The following is an 18564-nucleotide window of genomic DNA, read 5'->3' as shown; positions in this document are numbered from 1 at the left end:
ACATTGTTTCATAGTTCAATAAAAGCTTGTACATATAAATAAGATAATTATTACTGTCCTGCACTTCCAAAATATAAAAAAAAGTAATTGTGCACAAAAAATGAGAAAATGTCATTGTTGTACAAAAATAATTGTTCTTGTTGGTGAGTCTCATTGTTTCAATGTATTTGTATCTTCCAAATATACTTAAATGAGATGTTTAAATGAGCTAAAATAAAGGTTTTGAATGCTTAAATATCTATATACATGTTTGACCGTAGGGACCGTGTTCTACAAGTGTGATTTCTACATTGCCAGCACCTGTTACTTGCCACAGGTGAGTTTAAACACAAATTAATGCATCACATGCTTGAAAAACTATTATTTCTTACAATTTTGAAAAGGTGCCAATCATTTTGTCCAGTCCATTTTTGGAGTTCTATGTGGAATGATCAGATTTGGCTTTTTTTCTCTCCGCTTTTTAAAGAAAATAAATAAACATGTGGATACCAAAGCATTTGTAATTGCAACAATTTTCTGGGAGAAGTGATGCATTATCTGACAGAAGTGCCAATATTTTTGGCCATGACTGTATATACTTATTAGTAATTAATAGTATTACTTACATACACAGCACACATAAATCCTTTGTCTAACTTAATGCTTGCAATTTAGATAGCTCCATTAATGTAGGCATATACATTTGATTTGTATGTTAAATTGCATTATTTTTTCCCCTCAAGTTGAATAGGTTACTGTATATATATATATATATATACAGTAACCTTTTGTTCAACTAATATATATATATATATACACATACATATATATACACATATATATATATATATACATACATATATATATATATATATACATATATACACACACACATATATATATATATACATACATATACACACATATATATATATATTTTAATACGTTCATATATTCCAGAGGAAAAACCTATAATTTGTATGTCTAAAAATAATTAAAAAAAAAATAATTTGTATGTCATCATAATAAAAAATGTCATAATTGTGATCAATATAGCAAACATGCTGTTTAATGTTCATTACATCATCTTGAGTTTGTAGCCATTTTAAAAACAATACCAAAGTAAATAAAGACAAAAATAAAATATATATTTCAGTAGGTTTGGATGGATTGATTTATAAAAAAAAACAAAGTGTTTAAACTAGATAAATATTTGTGGCAAAACTGGATCTCTCCATGAGGTACAGACACCAAAACATTAATAAACTGACAAAATCATCTTACAAAGAAACATTTTAATGTTAAATAGAAATATAAAAAAACAATAGACAAATGATCTATTTCTGCAAACTACTTATTTACAATTTGATATCAACAGGCCACATTTCCCATGAAATGTCCACCGAGCTGGCTGCGCCGACACCTGCTGCTCACTTTGAACTTTGACCTCCACTTTGTCGTCATCAGTCGTCGATGGTCGGGAGCCAGAACGCCTGAAGGAGGAGAAAGAAAAAAGGTGTTTTTGTGTGTTTTTAATGCGTGGGTCCATAAAATGTGAGGTTTCACTGTTTTTAAACCAAAAGAAGTACACTACTGGTCAAAAGTTTTAGAACACACCAACTTTTCCAGAATTTAATTGAAAATGATGCAGTTTAATGTCTCAGTGTACTCTGAAATTAATGCACATTTGCAACATTTAAAATCCTTTATTGAGCATGATAGTGTTTTGAAAGTAAAAAAAAAGATTCAAAATCACATTTTATGTTGGACTGAAGGACTAAAAAAAGACACAAAATGACCAAAAAAAGACACAAAATGACAAAAAAAAAGACACAAAATGACTTACAAAGACATGAAAAGAATTCAAAAATGGACAAAATAGCCCAAGACTCCATAGAGTTAAGTTGTTAACCCACTTCTTGTTCCCTGAAAAAGGCCTACTTGTATAATTCTGAAATGTACATTATTTTCCAGTTTTGGTTAAGCTTACCTTTTTTTATTTACCTCTGGCAGTTCACCACTTACCTTTGGACCCTTTCAAGCTGTTCATTTGACTTGAACTGCTTGAATTTCAATTAAAAAAACTGGAAAAATTAGGGTGTTCTAAAACTTTTGACCGGTAGTGTACATAGCATTGGCCATTTTTATAAAGTGAATAGAACACCCAGTTGTATCACATTGTGGGCAACAAGGGTGTTATAAAAACAAGAATAACACAAGTGTAATAATGTGACTAAGAAGAATATTAAGCCCAAAACACCAAAACAACTCAGACGACAGTAGAGTAATCATAAAGGAATCTCCTCCAGCTTTCTGTCCACTCACCATGTTTGAGCAGGCACTTGCAAACGTCATGAACTTGGGGTTGAACTGCAGGCAGGTGATGGGTCCTGTGTGCTTCCCGTCTAATAAAGCCACTTTCATACCGCTCTCTGCATTCCACACGTGGATCTTTCCGTCCTCAGAGCCTGAAATATATTTAGAAAAACAAACTGCACAGTTACACGATGGCTAAGTCTCAAATGAAAACCTTTGTGTTTGCCCTTGGACTTTCTTTATATATTTATCAGACAGACCTACTTTTCCAAATATTTATCAGTTACTTTTTTTTTAACCCATTGAAGCCTGGAAAGTGTTTACGTCGTTTTGTAGTATTTGTATAAGCTCTCAAATACTTTTTGAATTTCATTTCTATCTGCTACAGAGGCTGAAAAATCTATTATTTATTAGGAAGAGTTGACACTTCTGTTGAATTTCCAGAAAAACTTCAGGTTTTAGGGGCCTATTTTAAAATCGCCCAGAGGTTTTACAGGAAGTTTTAATGTCACATTTTTTTTTTTCAGTTTTTGTTTGGCCACAGTTCGACTGACAATGAGGGTAGGAGGAAGGGAGAAACGGTTAATCCTTTTGATTTTCTTTATATATTTATCAGACAGACCTACTTTTCCAAATATTTATCAGTTACTTTTTTTAAAATCCACATGCACCCCTGTTCACCTGGGATGATCTAGAACCACCACACGATACGTTTAAACCCAATAATCAGCTTGTCTAGCTCAGCCAAAAACACTAAAACACTGAATCAGACAGCATGTGTATTGTGATGGAGTTCTTTGCATGAAATGATGTATGAATGGAGGAACGTACCGATCATAACAAACTGAGAATCTGGAGTGAAAGATGCCTCCAGCGTTACAGCTTTACTGTTGTTGTAGCCCTGTGGGGGATAAACAAGCAATTATTTAGTGCACATTAGTGCTGCAACATTAAACAAACTGTTGGAAAGTTTTCAGATGCTCATAATTAAAAAGAAAAAACAATGAACATGAATGAAAACTTGAACAGTTGTTATTCCACTGTAAGGGTTTTCCAAAACAAATTTACAATTGTGATTCATTTGTGTAATCCATGTTATTTCCTTTGCAAGTAATGAAGTTTTCGCACAAAGCATGCGTCAATGTTTTGCTCTTACCCCAAAAGAATGTAGCACTGCTCCCTTAAAAGCATCGAGGACGCGAAGGGCTCCGCCGTTAGTAGAAAGAAGAATGAGTTTTCCATCGTTGCTAAACTTGAGTCCCGTCCACTCACATGTCCGGTCATACTGAAGCTTGAAGGTTGCAAAAGGACCCTGTCGACCAAAAGGCACCATCAATATTTAAGCCATATAAAATACAAGCAATTTATTTCAAAGAACCGGTTCTCACTTCTTACCTTGTCAAACGACCGCAGATCATAAAGTTTAACCATTTCTGAATTTATTCCTGCAGCAAAAATGAGACCCTCTGGATCAAAGGAGCACACCGGCTTCCCCTGCAGGTGCATCAAACCCTAAAAATGGACAGATGACAAGAGAACATCAGTGTCAGCTATATCCTGCTTTTGCATTTATTAAATACAGGTGCATCTCAATAAATTACAATATAATGGAAAAGTCAATTTCCAGTAGTTCAGGTCAAATTAAAACGGAGGTTGGGAAATTCGCTTTTGTTTATTTCGCTCCTTTTAAATGGAATAATTTACTGTCACAGCTTCAGTTGGATACACGGATTCCTTTTAATCATTTTAAAGACATTTTTATTAATCTTATGATTTCTGAATGTGTATGTACTCATTGAATTTATTGTGCCTCTGTTGATTATATATTATTATGGATGTGTAGTGTAATGTGTTAAAATTGTATTTGTACAGTAATCAGGGCGCCATTGGAAATGAGAGCTTGCTCTCAATTGGCCTTCCCTGAATAAATCAAGGTGAAATGAAATAGCCCCAACCAAGTATTGAGTCATATAGATGGACATTATTTTCAGAGGCAAACATTTCCATATTAAACATATTTTTAAAAATTGATCATTTGTAGTATTAAATGCTTTTGAGACACTAATTATCAGGTCTTCATTCAATTTAAGCCATAATCATTATAATTAAAATAAATTAAGACATGAAATGTTTCATTCTGTGTAATGGATCTATATAATCCAATGTGTTATTTCCACTTTTTTAATTGAATTACTAACATAAATAAACTTTTCTATGATATTTTAGTTTATTGAGATGCACCTGTATTAGTGCTTGACTAAATCATAAAGAAAGGACACTCACCTGGCAGTTAGGCGACCGCAAATCCCATAGTCTGATTGTTTTATCTAACGAGCCGGAAATAAATGTGTCGTCCACAGGAGACATGGAGAGAGACGTCACTCTGGTTAAACACACACAAAAAGAAACACATGAGACCAGAACTTCCAAATCAACATTTGACATCAAAACAAGGTACCAACCAAGGTTATAATAGTTTTGGATTTTTCATTAGTTTTAGTTTTAATTTCGTTGTGAATTTTTGTTTTCAAATTCAGTTAGTTTTTAGAGTGAGTTTTCTAGTTTTGGTTTACTTTTTACTTTTTGAAAATGCTTAGTTTTTATTAGTTTTAGTGTTAGTTTTAGTTTTTTTGTAATGGGCTATGTGTTGGGTGCGAGATTCAAATAGATCATAATAAATTTTGCCTTTATTTCCTTTGGTTTATTCATCTCAGCCCCAATAAGGTTATTAACTCTTACAGTTCTGGGTGTTTTGAATTTTGCTTCTAGTTCCCAGTCTCAGTAAACATATTTACCATGTGTTGCATGTTCAAATAGAAACACTGAATTATGAATGAAAAAAGTTGACAAAAACGAAAACTAAGGACATTTTCACTTTAATTTTAGTTAGTTTTAGTTAGTTTTGTAACCACACAATACAGTTTGTTAGTTATCGTTTTTTTTTAAAAACTCTAGTTTTTATTTTGATTTTAGTTAACGAAAATGTTTTTCCAATTCTAATTTTCGTTATTTCGTTAGTTTTCGCTAACTATAATAACCTTGGTACCAACAGATCAGCAGAAATCCAGTGCTCACCTTTTGTTGTGTCCAGGAAAGTAGCGGATGTATTTGTTGTCATGCAGGGACAGGTACCGGATAGTATCTGTAAGACAATAACAAAACGATCACACATGATCAGCAACAGCAAGAAACAAGCTGGCATCCAAACATGGAGGTGGAAACAGGCAGGTGTGACGAGTTGACTCGACCGTGGGCAAGGCAGTCACTTGTACAGTTAGCTCCTGTATGGGGCAGAATCACAGACCCTCAAACTGTACAAACAACTACCTCAGACCACAGCGAGTAGTGTTCCTGCAGGGGTCCACAGGGCCAGACATCCTGTACACATCAACCACAGGCCAACCAGAAAAACACACTGCACCCTACAGATTATACTGCAGACAGAAACATGTCGGCTTCCAGCTGAAATACTGTTTTCTCCTGCATTAAAGTAAAGTGATTCACCTCTTTGTATATATACATATATACAGCTGTGAGAGAGATGCATTTTTACTTGTTTAACTATATTCCCTTTTATATGTCTACACCAAGGTTATTATAGTTAACGAAAACTAGAATTGAAAAAACATTTTCGTTAACTGAAATAAAAATAAAAACTAGAGTTTAAAAAAAACAAAAAACTAACTGAAACTCTATTGTGTGGTTACAAAACTAACTAAAACTAACTAAAATTAAAGTGAAAATGTCCTTAGTTTTCGTTTTTGTCAACTTTTTTCATTCATAATTCAGTGTTTCTATTTGAACATGCAACACATGGTAAATATGTTTACTGAGACTGGGATATCTATACTCGAAACAAAATTCAAAACACCTGGAACTGAAAAGTTAATAACCTTATTGGGGCTGAGATGAATAAACCAAAGGAAATAAAGGCAAAATTTATTATGATCTATTTGAATCTCGCACCCAGCATATAGCCCATTACAAAAAAAATAAAACTAATAAAAACTAAACTAAAACTAAGCATTTTCAAAAAAATAAAAACTAAACTAAAACTAGAAAACTCCCTCTAAAAACTAACTAAAACTAACTGAATTTAAAAACAAAAATTCACAACGAAATTAAAACTAAAACTAATGAAAAATCCAAAACTATTATAACCTTGGTCTACACATATCACATTACCAATACAATCCAAAAAGCACTGCAGTATTTTATTCTTTGACCAATTCCTCATTCTGCAATATATCAACAATATCATATTGGACACAACCTGAAACTTATTCAGTCTACGCTACCAAACAAAAACTTTGTGCATCAACATACCATCGATTTTGTTGGAACTGTAGACCACAGTGTTTGCAGCATGTGTGTACCTGATCAGATCCACTCCATACTTTTTACTGTAGAGGGTCCTCTTGGGTCTGCCATTAATCAGGTGACACGAGGGGGAAAAGAGAGAGAATGAATAAGCATTTGAAACACTGAATGAAAAGTATGTGTGCAGACAAATCTGTTTTTTGTTTTTATAATTACTTGCCATTTCACAAAAAATGTTGAACACAACAGTTACCGCTACGATGCATGACATATTGCTTTATCTATGTTATTAAATCTTTATGATCTGATTAGATTTAGATACTTCAATAGATTTTATTGATTGCAATCATTTTAAGATACTGCCTCAAGCCCATTTAATGATGGGGATTTGTTCTTTCAACCTGTAATTCAGATAAAGAGATAAGTTACAGTAAGGCTACAACTGGCAACTACACTTATTTGTTAATTTTCTTATTTATAGATTGCTTATTAGGCCTAAACAATTCAAATTGCTTGTTTTGTGGAGCCCAAACAAATATACAGACTTAAGAAAATATATTGACAGTATATTTTTTAAGTTAGTATATTTTGCTACTTTTTTTTTTTTTACTATATATATATATATATATATATATATATATATATATATATATATATACACACACAGACTTCTATTCTTGGTTAGAGTAACTGGAGCAAAACCAAATTAATCAATATAGTATTTCCGATTCTGATACAACAACAATTATTGTTATTCTTAAAAAAAGATGACAAAACCAGCAAATCTTCACATTTGAGAAGCTGGATCCTGCACATCTCGGACATTTTAAGGTCACTATGAAATAAAATTGATTAATTGATTAAAATGGTGGATTGAAGAGTCATTCTCTGTGCATCAACTCACTGTTTTAGTACAATTACTGTTACTAGGCAGTACTGATGGGTCAATTGATAATGACGAGTTCGTAACAGGACATTTTAATCACTAAGTTTGTATAATCAATGCAAACGTACCAATCGATTACTACGTTAGCCTATAACGTTACACGTATTTTTTAACAGATTACAGTCTACTTCTAGCAATATGATGGCTACAAATTATATTGCTTCCTACTCATTATCTGCAGAAACTAAGTGATAGACCGACCGTTGAGGCTGCAGGTGTTTTCCAACGTTATCAAGGTTCATACACTTTTTCAGTGGTCAAATTCAAACACTTTTAAAGGACTTTCAAGGTCCATTTTCAAGCTTTTCAAGGTCCATTTTCAAGCTTTTCCAGGACCTTACAACGGTTGTAAGTTGCATGTTTTAGATGAGTACCAACCATACCGACAAGAGTACAGCTTGCTAATCTCACTATTCAATGTATTATTTTATTCATTGAACATGTGATTATCTATAGTCAGATTGCAAGAGAAATACAGTAAGAATTTCAAGCATTTTCAAGCACTTTATCCAAAATCAAAGCACTTTTTCAAACCTTGAAAAAATGCAACATTAAAATGCATGCATTTTGAAGGATTTCAAGCATCCATATGGACCCTGCGTTTTGCACAAACAGACATTTTGCATCTCCTGCAGCCGCTGCTGAGCATTATCGCAGTGCAGCAGGCCTCGCTAGCTAGCTAGCTAGCTAGCACGTAGCTAACGTCAAAAACAATAGAGCAAAACGAACTGAAAGCGCACTTACTTCCCCTCTTGGCAGTCGTACAAAACTAAGGAGTCGTCGTCGCTGCTAGAAATAATAGTTTCGCCGTTTGAACTGAAATCGAAACAATTAATTTTGTCTGAGTTTTCCCGAAACACTTTAGCAACCCTGAAGCTCCGCAGCACATTGTCCGTCAGTTTCATGATGGCCTCTGTGTCTGAGGGGAAGCAGGCCCTCGTGTCACTTTAAATCGGCTTATTATTAGATTAGATTATTAGATTTATATATATGAACCGCAATGGCGCTAACGCTTCTCTTTTTAAAAGAAGTATAGTTTAAAATCTGCGACGAAAGCCCGCCTGTGATACTTGTGATCTACGGGAGTGAGAGAGGGAAAAGCAAGCACCGCCTTCGCCACGTCGGTGACGCGCATTTCATCATCTGACACGCGCATTGGACGGAAATCACGTTAGGTGTAAGTTCTCGCGATGATACAGGTGGATAAACAAGTTGAATGTTTATGTTACATTATGTGTTCTATATATGGCTGTATAAATGTACACCAGTGGTGGAATGTAACTAAGTACATTTACTCAAGTACTGTACTTAAGTAAAATTTTGAGGTACTTGTACTTTACTTGAGTATTTCCATTTTATGTAACTTTATACTTCTACTCCACTACATTTAGAGGCAAATGTTGTACTTTTTACTCCACTACATATAGCCAGCAGCTTTAGTTACTTTTCAGATCGGGATTTAACATGAAAAACATGATCGGTTTAAAGTTTAAAGGGACATTTTCTAAATTAGACCTCATAAAAGCATATTAAATAGTTCAAATGAGCCCGACCTTGAGAAAATAAAATGCTGCTTATATAAATGCATCAATAATAATCATCAAATCATATATTGAGAATATATTTAACAATCTGAGTGGGTTCATTCTGCAAAACGAGAACTTTTACTTTTGATACTTTAAGTACATTTTGATGCTGATACTTTTGTACTTTTACTGAAGTAAGTTTTGAATGCAGGACTTTTACTTGTAGTGGAGTAATTTCACAGTGTGGTATTAGTACTTTTACTTAAGTAAGGAATCTGAATACTTCTTCCACCACTGATGTACACATGCTACTTATTCCACCAATTCTCATTAACATAAGATAATTCAAAAGCACACAAAATCAAATGAAATGATATAAGAATAAAAGTTTTAGCTTATGCTTATACACGGTGGATTTGCTGATTATCTTTTTAACATCACTGTAAAATCTTTTCACAGACCAGCTCCAGCCGTTACAGTATTTTCAAAGACAATAAATTTAATATTGCACATAAGTTGTTGTATTATCTTATTTACAGTTGTTTGTTCCAACAGGAATTTTGAAGGTAAATTAAAATTTGTATTACTTATTACTTCGCCACGTCGGTGACGCGCATTTCATCATCTGACACGCGCATTAGACGGAAACCACGGAAGGTGTAAGTTCTCGCGATAATACAGGTGGATAAACAAGTTGGATGTTTATGTTACATTATGTGTTCTATATATGGCTGTATAAAGAGAAAGACGATCTTATTTACAGTTGTTTGTTCCAACAGGGATTTTGAAGATAAATTAAAATTTTATTATATAATTCGCACCCAACGTGACAATGTCCTTATGTCTTTCTATCACTAGTCATCCTGAAACAGTATTAGCAGCTGCTATACCCCTCTGGTCCAGCACTTTCTGCCACTTTTGTTGTGTTTTCTGTCTGCTTCTAGGTTTTGCTCCAGGCAGCAAGGAGAAGAGGACAAACAACAACAGGAACTCAGTCCTCGCAGGAAATCATGTCTGAGGTAGGAACCAATTTAAACCGTTGTGTTTTTTGTTACATGTCAAAAGGAGAAATTTCCTCAGGAAGGCTGAAAGATCGACAGTAACCATGGTAACGTTCGAAGTCAGGCTCAGGGAACGTCACAACGGTTGTGGCTCGCAGACTGGCTCGTGCCGATTTAAAACAGAATCCACGTCAGTTCGATGGAACGTTCGATGGATCTTTTGGAACCATTTGACCCGTCAACGTTATTCTCACTTTAATGTGACACATAGAGCAGACGAGAAGAGCAGGAAGCCTCAATGTTAAGCTCTTCTTTTGCCTATAAAACTAATTCAACAAGTGTTATGGTAGCATGTGATATTTGCAAACATGACACATAATTCACGGGTTTTTCATAAGGGCACTGGCGGACTTGGAATGTTAGAGAGGCAGGGGCGAAAATAATAACAAAGGGCACCTGATGCATACGATTATGCCCGTCCTATGCTATAGAATATACTTTTTTATTTTATTTATCGTATTGGATATATATTGTCTAGCCCTTAAGGGTAGGTGATGTGAATCAAATCCTCCATACATAAATGTAAATCATAATTTAATACCTTTTGAACAATCAATTTAAACATTATAGATAATATAACCAGATGGGAATTCCTGTTTTTGACTTGACAAATCAAAGTACTTCACTTCGCTGCAAAAGTCATTATCATCCAATATTGCTATAAAGCAGTCCTGCTCACAGATGTTTAAGGAAAGAAAAAAAAAAGAACTACTTTCCAAAACTGTATGACTTGAATGGTCATTCCAGGTTTTTTTGACGATACAAATTCTGTCAATATCCATTTGCTAAGTGTCAAAATGTGACATCAAATATGTCTTACAAGTGAAAGTAAGGCGCTTAGCTGTCAAAAAATGCAAGCTTTGGCTGGCATTGGTTTTCAAACAGAGCATGAAAAGGGTGTCTTCCCAACTCAGAGAAAACAAGACTGACCAGTGTGAACATGAATTCAATGTAAACACTAGCTCTAGGACGTCTAACCTTTGAACAAGGCCGTAGCATGAATAGCTCCAAAGTCTGTCAGATATTACTCTTTTTTTGTTCCCTCAGTACAGAGGGGAAAAAACAAAGTCATAGACAAATGCAATGCTGTGTGATCAGTGGTTTGATGTGTCCAGTGGTCCACTCAGGTCAATCATTACACACAGGGTACACAACTCCACTCAGTCTCAGGTCTGCACTGCCTGACTGCTGAGCTGGAGCACACACAACAGGCTTCCACAGAGATCTACCATTTACAACCTTCACAGGTAGGCCGCCTCATGAGCCTTTGGAAAGCACAGTATTTTTAGGAAATATCTGACTTAAGATAACGGCTATTATCTGTGATATGACGGTTCTGCTTTTTACCTTTAAGTATGATATGAAGTATAGATTTTTTTGTGGCTGAAGCCAATAGTTTTTGGCTTGGATATGACCTCTTGGCTGTTAAATATATTACTTTACTACAGATGTCACTGGCATTTTAATCTTTAGTGCACCATGCTAGTAATTAAAGTCATGCAACTGTTCTACCTTGATATAATTTTACTTTTCAACAGTATTCACTACACCATTCAATACAGCACTGTTCTATGACACTAACACTTAACATTGGTAAAAATGTTAGTTCTCTGCAGGTTGGTGTGTACAAAGATGATTATTTTAATGTACAGTTGCCCTTCTGATTTTAAGCATTTATTTGAAAGGAAAAAGTTTGCTTCAATAAACAAAAAATATTAATAAATAACCTGCTGAACATCTGACCTTTTCCTCTATGCACATTAATATATTCTATAAATGTGGTGTTTTTAAAATAACCTATTTTTGTGGAAACTGTTTTTTGAATACTATGACTTTTTAATCCATCAGGCATTTACTCCTTGGACCCACTGAACTGTCCATGGCCCGTGTTCTTTCCTTGTTCCGGCAGAAGCCTTTTCTTGCCCACGTGGGCAGGAGGAAACCTACATTGTGCAAAATGTCAATGGACTCACGGGCACGCATGATGTTTGCAGCTGCAGTGGAAGCTGTGCATCCAGACACGGTGGTCCGGCAGGCTATAGAGCGCAAGGAGGACTCCATAATGATCAATGGTCACAAATTTACACTCAAACACAACCTTCACTTGGTGGGCTTTGGAAAAGCTGTACTGGGCATGGCTGCCGAAGCAGAGAGGATTTTGGGGGATCATTTAGTGAAAGGAATAATAAGTGTGCCGCATGACATTCAGCAGACATTGAAGCAGCATGGAAAAGAGTAAGCTAAACCCTTTACTATTTAAATATGACACAAAAATAAGATGAAGCATGTTAATGAAATCTCACTTCCATCACAGCCACCTTTTGTTAAAAGAAAACAGTCGTATCAAAGTAATGGAGGGAGCCAAACACAACTTGCCTGATGCTGATGCCCAGAAAGCAGCTGAAGAGATCAAACAGTTAACCAGTGAACTGACGGAGAACGACCTGCTGCTTGTACTGATTTCAGGTAAAAAAAAAAAAAATCTTCTCTCGTTGCTTTTTCTTTACAGAACAATACAACATAAATATTGAATACAAGTTGGTCAAACTGTGTCTAGGTGGAGGCTCTGCGCTATTACCTGCACCTATCCCACCAATCACACTGCAGGAGAAACACGAGGTGACCCGCAAACTTGCAGGTGCTGGTGCCACGATTCAAGAGCTGAACACTGTGCGGCGCTCGCTGTCTTCTTTAAAGGGTGGAGGGCTTGCACATTGTGCTCACCCTGCCCAGGTAACATCGTTTATTGAATCGCCTTTTTATCGTAGAGAACTCATGCCAGCATTGTACTTTGAATATCACTCTTGTAATTACTTTTTTACAGGTGGTGTCACTGATATTGTCTGATGTAATTGGAGACCCTCTGGACTTTATAGCCAGCGGCCCCACAGTGCGGAGCGAGGTGTGGCATGAAGAAGTTTTGTCAGTCCTTGAACGTTACAAGCTGTTGGACTCCCTACCAGCCTCAGTGAAGGATGTCCTTGGGAGCCCAGGTCCCAGGTGGAGGGAGAATAAAGAATCTAACGCGTCGGGACACGTTCTCAACGCTGTGATTGGCTCCAACAGCATTGCTCTCCAGTGTGCAGGTCGCCGTGCTCGAGAGTTAGGTTTCCGGCCTGTTGTGCTGGCTCCAGGAGTGTGTGGAGATGTTCGGGCAGTGTCCAGACTGTACGGCCTGCTGGCCCGCTTTGCCTGTTCCAGAGAGGAACCTCCTCCAGAGATAGCCGCTGAGCTGCTGAGGCTGGGGCCTGACGTAGGCGTGGAGAGCTGGGACCTCTGCCGCACGATGCAGGTGTTAGGTGAAGGGCGCACAGAAGGATGGGGGTCCACGGCTCTGTTAGCTGGAGGAGAGCCCACAGTTGAGCTGACAGGCATGGGTCGGGGTGGTCGGAACCAGGAGCTGGCTCTGCGAGTAGGACTGGAGCTGAAAGGCCTGGAGGTCCCGCCTAATGGTCCCGTCTTCCTGAGTGGTGGGACTGACGGTCAGGACGGACCCACTGATGCAGCAGGGGCCATCACTGATGCAGGCTTGTATGAAGAGGCAGAATCTCAGGGGCTGGATATCAACTCCTTCCTCACCTACAATGATTCATACACTTTTTTTACACGTCTTTCTAACGGTCAGCGCTTACTTGTACCTGGCCTAACCTGCACCAATGTGATGGATGTACACATGCTACTTATTCCACCAATTCCCATTACCATAAGATAATTCAAAAGCACACAAAATCAAATGAAATGATATAAAAGTTTTAGCTTATGCTTCTACACGGTGGATTTGCTGATTATCTTTTTAACATCACTGTAAAATCTTTTCACAGACCAGCTCCAGCCGTGACAGTGTTTTCAAAGACAATAAATTTAATATTGCACATAAGTTGTTGTATTATCTCCCTGCTTGGCTGCTGCTCTCTTCAGGTACTTCAAGATACCTAAAACATGCAGATGATTTTGTTGTTTAGTTAATCTGATAAGGACTGTGTACATCATTAAACATTTCTGTTAACACCCTGCAGTGCATTGTCTTTTACTACTGACTTGTTCTCACTATTATAACAGTATTATAAGTTATCAGTTAGAATAGCTGAGTGTATTTAACTAATGTTTGTGACTCACATTAACAGAAGAAAAAAACTAATGAGCACAACTAATGATTATTTGTACTTTACAACTATTACTTTTTAAGTAGAGGCACCTTTAAGTTAGTTTCAGCTTTGTAAATCTGAAAGCTGTTCAAGCCATTTTCAGAGACATAGAGATGTCTTCATGTCCTCTTTCAAATTATGAATTGCACTGAGGTGTGGACAATGATGTAGTTTTTGCAAAAAAAAATGTATTAACCAGCTGATGGTTCTGCCAGATGCATATTATAAAATCATCAGTCACACTTTGATTACACAGAGGTGATTTTTATCCAAATGTGTGTCAAAAACAGGGTGAATGTACTTGTGGAATCATTTTTTGTATTCTATATTCAAACCATTTGTTGATATTTTTTCACTTTGACGCAGGAGTTTACAATTAATTAAATATGAAGAAGTCAAAAGAGAGGCAAATACTCTAACCCGGCACTTTGAACCTGCCGTTCGGTAAAGACAGTGCACAGCTGTTATAAAAATGTCACACAAAAATAATGGAAAATGTAAGACTAACTTGTTTTCATGGATATGTATTTCAGCAGGCTTGAAAAATACTGTAAAAATACTTAATACTTAAAATCAACTCCAGTAACTATGCTCATGGTTACAATTGAAAATGTTGTGTTTCCAATCAAAACAGTGTTCTTTTACTCATAAGTCCGTCAATAGTTGTCACATTCATACTGAAGCATCTTGGCTGAAAAAAAAGAGTTGACCAGAAATCCAAACAGATTAATTTAAGTATTTATGCAGATTTAGGTTCTGTTCAATGACCAATGTTGACAAGCCAAAATAAATATCTCACAGCACTGTGTAGTAGATTTAGTGAATATCAATGTGACACTGCTGATGTACATAACAGATGTTTCTCCGGGCTGTTGCCAGCAGCACTGAAGATGCTTGATTGGCAACAAAACTTGAGGAATTAGGGTGCATTTAATGTCTCATCACAGGAGTCCAGCTCTCACTTGGAGAAAGTCCAACACCATTGTCCTGTTAGTCTCGATGTGTCTTCGGGCTATTTTCTGCTTTGCTTTCCCTGCAATTATAACAGAATATCATGAGTAACAAAACTATTTAAAAAAAACTGAAATGCAAATAATGCAAGACATTTATAAGCCTTTTATAGATATTTTACTCCAACACCATCGGCCATATGCTGCAGCTTTAGTTGAGAGAACATAATGACACTGTGTCCATTCATTTTTTTTAACCCTATAAAGCCTGAACCATGAAATAATTGCCAGAAAATTATATTTTTTAAAAACTTGAGTATTTATTGAACCTGCTGACAAAAAATAAATAAATAAATTTGCATATATGAATTCTAATTTGTATCATATTTGATACATCAGGTCTTTTTGTACAATTTGTTGCTCACAGTTTGTTTTTCTTGAACTAAGAAAAACATAAAACCGAACATTTTTATCCTATTAAGACTTTCCTTTTAACATTTAATTCAAATATGCAAGAAAAAAAATATTTATCTGCTGATATTAAGTTTTCACCCAGCAATGAACCTGTATCATTTTTGCTACATCTGGTATTTTTTGTGCAATTTGTTGCTCAGTTGTTGTTTTTTAAATCTCCAACACATGTATACATCAGGTTTTTCAGGAAAAAAATATATCAGACTGATGATGTAGAGGTCTCAACCAGTGGCGGTTCTACACAGGGGCCTACAGGGGCCACTGCCCCTGTGAAGAAGCCTTTGGCCCCTGCTGTGGCCCCTGTGTCAAATTAATAATAAAATGGTCAATTTATAACAATGAACAATGGAACAATTCTAACCTTTTTTTTTTTGTTCAAACAATATCTCATTGCACACAAAAGGAACCCAGAATGTGTACATTGTATAATAGTTTAACTCTATGGACTCTTATAGGGCTATTTTGTCCATTTTTTAGTCTTTGTAAGTCATTTTGTGTCTTTTTTTTGTCATTTTGTGTCTTTTTTTTTGTCATTTTGTGTCTTTTTTGGTCATTTTGTGTCTTTTTCAAGACAATCAAAGATTTTGAATGCTTAAATATCATCTTTGCCATTTTTTCATGCTAATGTGCCCCTCTGATTAAACACTGGCCCCTCCTTGGCCCCCACAGTAAAATTGGTCTAGAACCGCCACTGGTCTCAACAACTTGTGTATCAAATATGATACACTTGGCTTTATAGGGTTAAAATACAGGCAGTCGCAGTCAATAATCAGCTAAAAAAACATAGAAAGAGATACTAAATTAGGTTTTGCACTAATGCTGGCCTATCCCACCTGAAGCTTTATGGTACCAGACAGCATGAGGAGGATAATCTACCTGTTTGAAGCGACATGGATGCTCGGACACCTACCATCCACTCAGGTGAGGTGCTGTGTCCGGCGTGCCTCCGTTCTGTCCAGTCCCTGAACACCAACACACACACACACACACACACGTGAAGCTAATGTGGCTAGCACTGGTTTAGCATGTAAAAAAAGAGACAATGTGGAGGTAAACTCACCCTGCCGATAGTACATATCGTTGACTGTATTCCCGTATACCTTCCACGCAAAGTGAATCGCGATTAGACTAAAAATTAACCAGCTGAGTAATATTTTGAATATGGAGACTCTCATGTCGTTGGCGAGCCAATCATCAATAAACTCGGATAGGAAGGAATAGCAGCTGTCAGCAATGCGGGACAAAAACTCAAAATCCCAAGGTTCCTCCATAGTGTCCGGTTATTCACCTTGTCTAAAGTTAATCAGGTAAACGCTTGGATAAGGTTAAAAACGACACTTTGACTAGGTAACGTTGGCGTTTGACATCTTGGTCGCCATCTCTACCGCTACGGTGTTTGTGTCGGCTGCGCTGGGTTTAAGAATGGGTCGTGACGTTACGTAGGTTACGTAGGTTACGTAGGTTACGTAGCGCAGCCCCGCTGTCGAGCAACGACAAACTTCATAGAAAGTGTTAGGGGTTCCCAAACTTTTCCTTGCCAAGGCCCCCCAAATAGCATTAGCTTCTGGCCGGGGACCCCCAAACCCACCGACAATGCTACAAAATATCCAAATAAACATCAACTTTTAGAATGTATTTTCTTACTTTTATTTACCATTCAATAATTATTACATTTGTTTTGCATAAGAAAATTATTAACAAACATCTTTTCAACACTGTATATTCCCAATGAATAATAAACTTTTCAACAAACTGTTGACATATAAGAACGGAACAAAAGAAATCAAACCTCTCGTGTGTGTGTGTGTGTGTGTGTGTGTGTGTCTGGGAGTGACAGACAGAGATTACACTAGTGGGAGGGACGGGCTTGGGTATTGTACGGTTCAGGACAAATGGTTATTAAAAAAAAAAAAAAAAAAAAAAAAAAAAAAATATATATATATATTTTTTTTTTTTCTCATCTTCCCTCCAATTTTCTGAGGCCCCCCTAGCGCCCCCTGGCCCCCACTTTGAAAACCACTGTGTTAGCTTATTTCTTCTATAGGTAAACTGCAGGTGTATACTCTAAAATATTTATGTGTCTACAATACATCTCATTGTTTAGTAGAGATGGAAGGATGAAGACTTGTGAAGCTTCTTCCTGATTTTATCGAAAAAAAGATTTGAAGCTTCAGAGCCTCAAAGACAGATCCTACCAGTGATATCTAGTGGTCAGCTGCAATTATAGCAGCCACAATTTTCCAAATGATTCACACATCTTATTGATTCCAGTTCCAACACAAAAGCAATACAATCAGTCAGAAGCAGCTGTGTCTTCTCTCTGAGAATCATTGTTCTCACATGAAAGTGTTACAACACTTTGATATGTGATTACTAATAACATGTCTAAATGTGTTCTAACAAATAATATGAAAAGATTCAAATTCAACAATGTCGGAGTGCTTCTGTTTGAATGATTTTTGAAGGGCTTCCTTGTGCCACAATATGGAAAAAAGTGTATATTGTGTTTCTGCTACAGTGTGAAAATGAAGTGCGTGTGTACATGAGGGAATTATGCAATTGAAGATCTCTTGTAAAGCAGCGCCAAACATATAAACACACACACACACATGGCAACACATATATTTTTTTTCCCCAGATCTTTATTTAAGAATGAAAGAAATACAGGCATTCAGTATACAAAAAAGACATACAAAGAAAAATGTCAATTACAGTAAATCAAATACAGTATATAAATAAAATAAATAAATAAAATAACATAAGGCACATAGGATATAAGGTGCTTGTCTTTATATTATTCTGGGGCTTCTGAAAATACGTTTTTAAAGTGTAGCAGAGTGCGTTCAC

The 18564-nt window shown here is 36.2% G+C and overlaps 3 protein-coding genes across 4 annotated transcripts; 1 reads left to right on the top strand and 2 right to left on the bottom strand.

Moving 5' to 3' along the window:
• Positions 1 to 1020: 1020 nt before the first annotated feature.
• On the bottom strand, positions 1021 to 8677 carry wdr82 (WD repeat domain 82). Its single transcript, XM_059328806.1, has 9 exons — positions 8306 to 8677; positions 6622 to 6719; positions 5371 to 5437; positions 4579 to 4678; positions 3691 to 3807; positions 3452 to 3607; positions 3127 to 3196; positions 2305 to 2447; positions 1021 to 1472 (listed from the first exon to the last, which is right to left on the bottom strand). The coding sequence occupies exons 1-9, from the start codon at positions 8464 to 8466 to the stop codon at positions 1443 to 1445; spliced, it is 942 nt and encodes a 313-aa protein (XP_059184789.1). The 5' UTR covers positions 8467 to 8677; the 3' UTR covers positions 1021 to 1442.
• Positions 8678 to 9979: 1302 nt separating this feature from the next.
• Positions 9980 to 14160, top strand: glyctk (glycerate kinase). 2 transcript variants are annotated; one of them, XM_059328773.1, is made up of 5 exons: positions 9980 to 10106; positions 11997 to 12383; positions 12463 to 12614; positions 12706 to 12881; positions 12973 to 14160. In XM_059328773.1, exons 2-5 carry the CDS (start codon positions 12028 to 12030, stop codon positions 13858 to 13860), a joined length of 1572 nt encoding a protein of 523 aa, XP_059184756.1. In that variant the 5' UTR covers positions 9980 to 10106; positions 11997 to 12027; the 3' UTR covers positions 13861 to 14160. The 2 variants fall into 2 exon arrangements, with proteins under 2 accessions (XP_059184756.1, XP_059184749.1); XM_059328766.1 differs by lacking the exon at positions 9980 to 10106 and adding an exon at positions 11271 to 11395.
• Positions 14161 to 14801: 641 nt separating this feature from the next.
• On the bottom strand, positions 14802 to 17113 carry tcta (T cell leukemia translocation altered). The gene is made up of 3 exons (XM_059328818.1): positions 16778 to 17113; positions 16628 to 16679; positions 14802 to 15326 (listed from the first exon to the last, which is right to left on the bottom strand). The coding sequence occupies exons 1-3, from the start codon at positions 16986 to 16988 to the stop codon at positions 15284 to 15286; spliced, it is 306 nt and encodes a 101-aa protein (XP_059184801.1). The 5' UTR covers positions 16989 to 17113; the 3' UTR covers positions 14802 to 15283.
• Between the last annotated feature and the right edge of the window lie 1451 nt (positions 17114 to 18564).

Source organism: Centropristis striata, chromosome 3 (genome assembly GCF_030273125.1).
Source record: "Centropristis striata isolate RG_2023a ecotype Rhode Island chromosome 3, C.striata_1.0, whole genome shotgun sequence".
Classification (NCBI taxonomy): domain Eukaryota; kingdom Metazoa; phylum Chordata; class Actinopteri; order Perciformes; family Serranidae; genus Centropristis; species Centropristis striata.
The sequence above is the reverse complement of the archived record's forward strand: the minus strand, read 5'-3'. Positions and strand labels throughout refer to the sequence as shown.

Bases quoted from the DNA above. Each gene is read 5' to 3' on its own strand.
- wdr82 (XM_059328806.1), bottom strand. From the start codon at position 8,466: ATGAAACTGACGGACAATGTGCTGCGGAGCTTCAGGGTTGCTAAAGTG. The intron at 6,720-8,305 runs GTAAGTGCGCTT...GATTAATGGCAG, and splicing joins TACGACTGCCAAGAGGGGAA to ACCCAAGAGGACCCTCTACA. The intron at 5,438-6,621 runs GTATGTTGATGC...ATTGTCTTACAG, and splicing joins CAGTTCCAACAAAATCGATG to ATACTATCCGGTACCTGTCC.
- glyctk (XM_059328773.1), top strand. From the start codon at position 12,028: ATGGCCCGTGTTCTTTCCTTGTTCCGGCAGAAGCCTTTTCTTGCCCAC. The intron at 12,384-12,462 runs GTAAGCTAAACC...CTTCCATCACAG, and splicing joins TTGAAGCAGCATGGAAAAGA to CCACCTTTTGTTAAAAGAAA. The intron at 12,882-12,972 runs GTAACATCGTTT...ACTTTTTTACAG, and splicing joins ATTGTGCTCACCCTGCCCAG to GTGGTGTCACTGATATTGTC.
- tcta (XM_059328818.1), bottom strand. From the start codon at position 16,988: ATGGAGGAACCTTGGGATTTTGAGTTTTTGTCCCGCATTGCTGACAGC. The intron at 16,680-16,777 runs GTGAGTTTACCT...GTTGGTGTTCAG, and splicing joins CGATATGTACTATCGGCAGG to GGACTGGACAGAACGGAGGC. The intron at 15,327-16,627 runs GTAGGTGTCCGA...TTATAATTGCAG, and splicing joins GCACCTCACCTGAGTGGATG to GGAAAGCAAAGCAGAAAATA.